Source organism: Mchenga conophoros, linkage group LG15 (genome assembly GCF_057382185.1).
Source record: "Mchenga conophoros isolate Kocher_MC1m ecotype Shallow Benthic linkage group LG15, M_conophoros_male_GT1.1, whole genome shotgun sequence".
NCBI classification, from domain to species: domain Eukaryota; kingdom Metazoa; phylum Chordata; class Actinopteri; order Cichliformes; family Cichlidae; genus Mchenga; species Mchenga conophoros.
In genome coordinates this window covers 42,674,017-42,675,755 of record NC_140540.1, presented here as the reverse complement: position 1 = coordinate 42,675,755, position 1,739 = coordinate 42,674,017, and the positions used below count along the sequence as shown (strand labels likewise).

The 1,739-nt window shown below is 45.1% G+C and overlaps 1 protein-coding gene across 1 annotated transcript; it reads left to right on the top strand.

The window, feature by feature from the left end:
* The first annotated feature begins 516 nt into the window (after positions 1 to 516).
* On the top strand, positions 517 to 1,389 carry LOC146558997 (uncharacterized). The gene has a single exon (XM_085245929.1). The coding sequence runs from the start codon at positions 517 to 519 to the stop codon at positions 1,387 to 1,389; it is 873 nt and encodes a 290-aa protein (XP_085102055.1).
* Positions 1,390 to 1,739: the final 350 nt, after the last annotated feature.

The window sequence follows — 1,739 nt, the reverse complement described above, 5'->3', positions numbered from 1 at the left end:
ATCCTCATGGGCCGCGTACTTAAAGACCGCTAAGGCCGGAAATGCGAAGCTTGTGAAATGGGACGGTCTAGCCTCCGTTGCGCTGCCCAGGTTGCCTAGCAACCATGATACTAACAGCTGGAAACGTGTCATACAGCTTTGTTTGACAGAAATGAAGGAGAACATATTTTGTTCATTTGTTTGTTTCTTTCTACATGAGCTTTGATCATTCTCTGTAGGATTAAGCTCAGCTATTGAACGGCGAATATTTTAAAGTAAAGGCTTTAAAACAAAGTTAGTACAAACGTCACCAATGTCACATAACTTTGCCGACATGTGGCCAACAGTAATGTTTTAATGTTCTTCGTTATTAAACATTTGCACATAAATAAGTGACATAATATTCAGTACTTACTTTTCACAGTTTCGCATTTCAAGCAGCCTTTGAATTGGGACAGCCTTCGGCGCGCCGCTGTGACGTAATCGGCCTTGAAATGCGTACTTTAAGGCTGCAGACCCTGAATTGGGATACAGCCCATGGCTACTTCACCTGTCCCTCCTGCACTTTCTTGCTCATTGTGTCAGATGTTTAGTTACTCCTCGGCCTCCTTTAGCAGTAATGATATCTGTAACAAATGTAGCATATTTGCAGCTCTGGAGGCCAGGATTACTGAATTGGAGACTCGGCTTCGCACCCTTCATTCACCCGTAGCTAGCCAGGCCCCTATAGCTGGTGCAGCTGAAGATAGCGTAGGCCCCGCTAGCTGTTCCCCGGCAGACCCCAAGCAGCTGGGGAAAGAGGGCGGCTGGGTGACGGTGAGGAGGAAGCATAGTCCTAAACAGAAGCCCCAGGTACACCACCAACCCGTTCATGTGTCTAACCGTTTTTCCCCACTCGCCGACACACCTGCCGGGGGTCAAACTCTGGTAATTGGGGATTCTGTTCTCAGACATGTGAAGCTAGAGACACCGGCAACCATAGTCAATTGTCTTCCAGGGGCCAGAGCAGGCGACATTGAGGGAAATTTAAAACTGCTGGCTAAGGGTAAACGTAAATTCAGTAAAATCATAATTCACGTCGGCAGTAATGACACCCGGTTACGCCAATCAGAGGTCACTAAAATCAATATTGAATCGGTGTGCAACTTTGCCAAAACAATGTGGGACTCTGTAGTTTTCTCTGGTCCCCTCCCCAATCAGACCAGGAGTGACATGTTTAGCTGCATGTTCTCCTTAAATTGCTGGCTGTCTGAGTGGTGTCCCAGAAACGATGTGGGCTTCATAGATAATTGGCAAACCTTCTGGAGGAAACCTGGTCTTTTTAGGAGAGACGGCATCCATCCCACTTTGGATGGAGCAGCTCTCATTTCTAGAAATATGGACAAATTTATTAAACCCCCCAAAAAATGACTATCCAGAGTTGGGACCAGGAAGCAGAGTTGCAGTCTTACACGCCTCTCTGCAGCTTCTCTCCTCCTGCTACCCCCCCAAAAACCCATCTCCATAGAGACTGTGTCAGCTCCCAAACAGACAAAAAACAAACTAAAAACCAGCAACAAACAACTTAAACATAAACAATTACAAAGAAAGAACAATACAGTATCCACATCTGAACCAAAGAGTAAAACAGTGAAATGTGGATTATTAAATATTAGGTCTCTCTCCTCCAAGTCTCTGTTAGTACATGACTTAATAATTGATCAACAAATTGATTTACTCTGCCTTACAGAAACCTGGTTGCAGCAGGATGATTATGTTAG

What these genes read in the sequence shown, in the direction of transcription:
- LOC146558997 (XM_085245929.1), top strand. Translation starts at nt 517, where the DNA reads ATGGCTACTTCACCTGTCCCTCCTGCACTTTCTTGCTCATTGTGTCAG.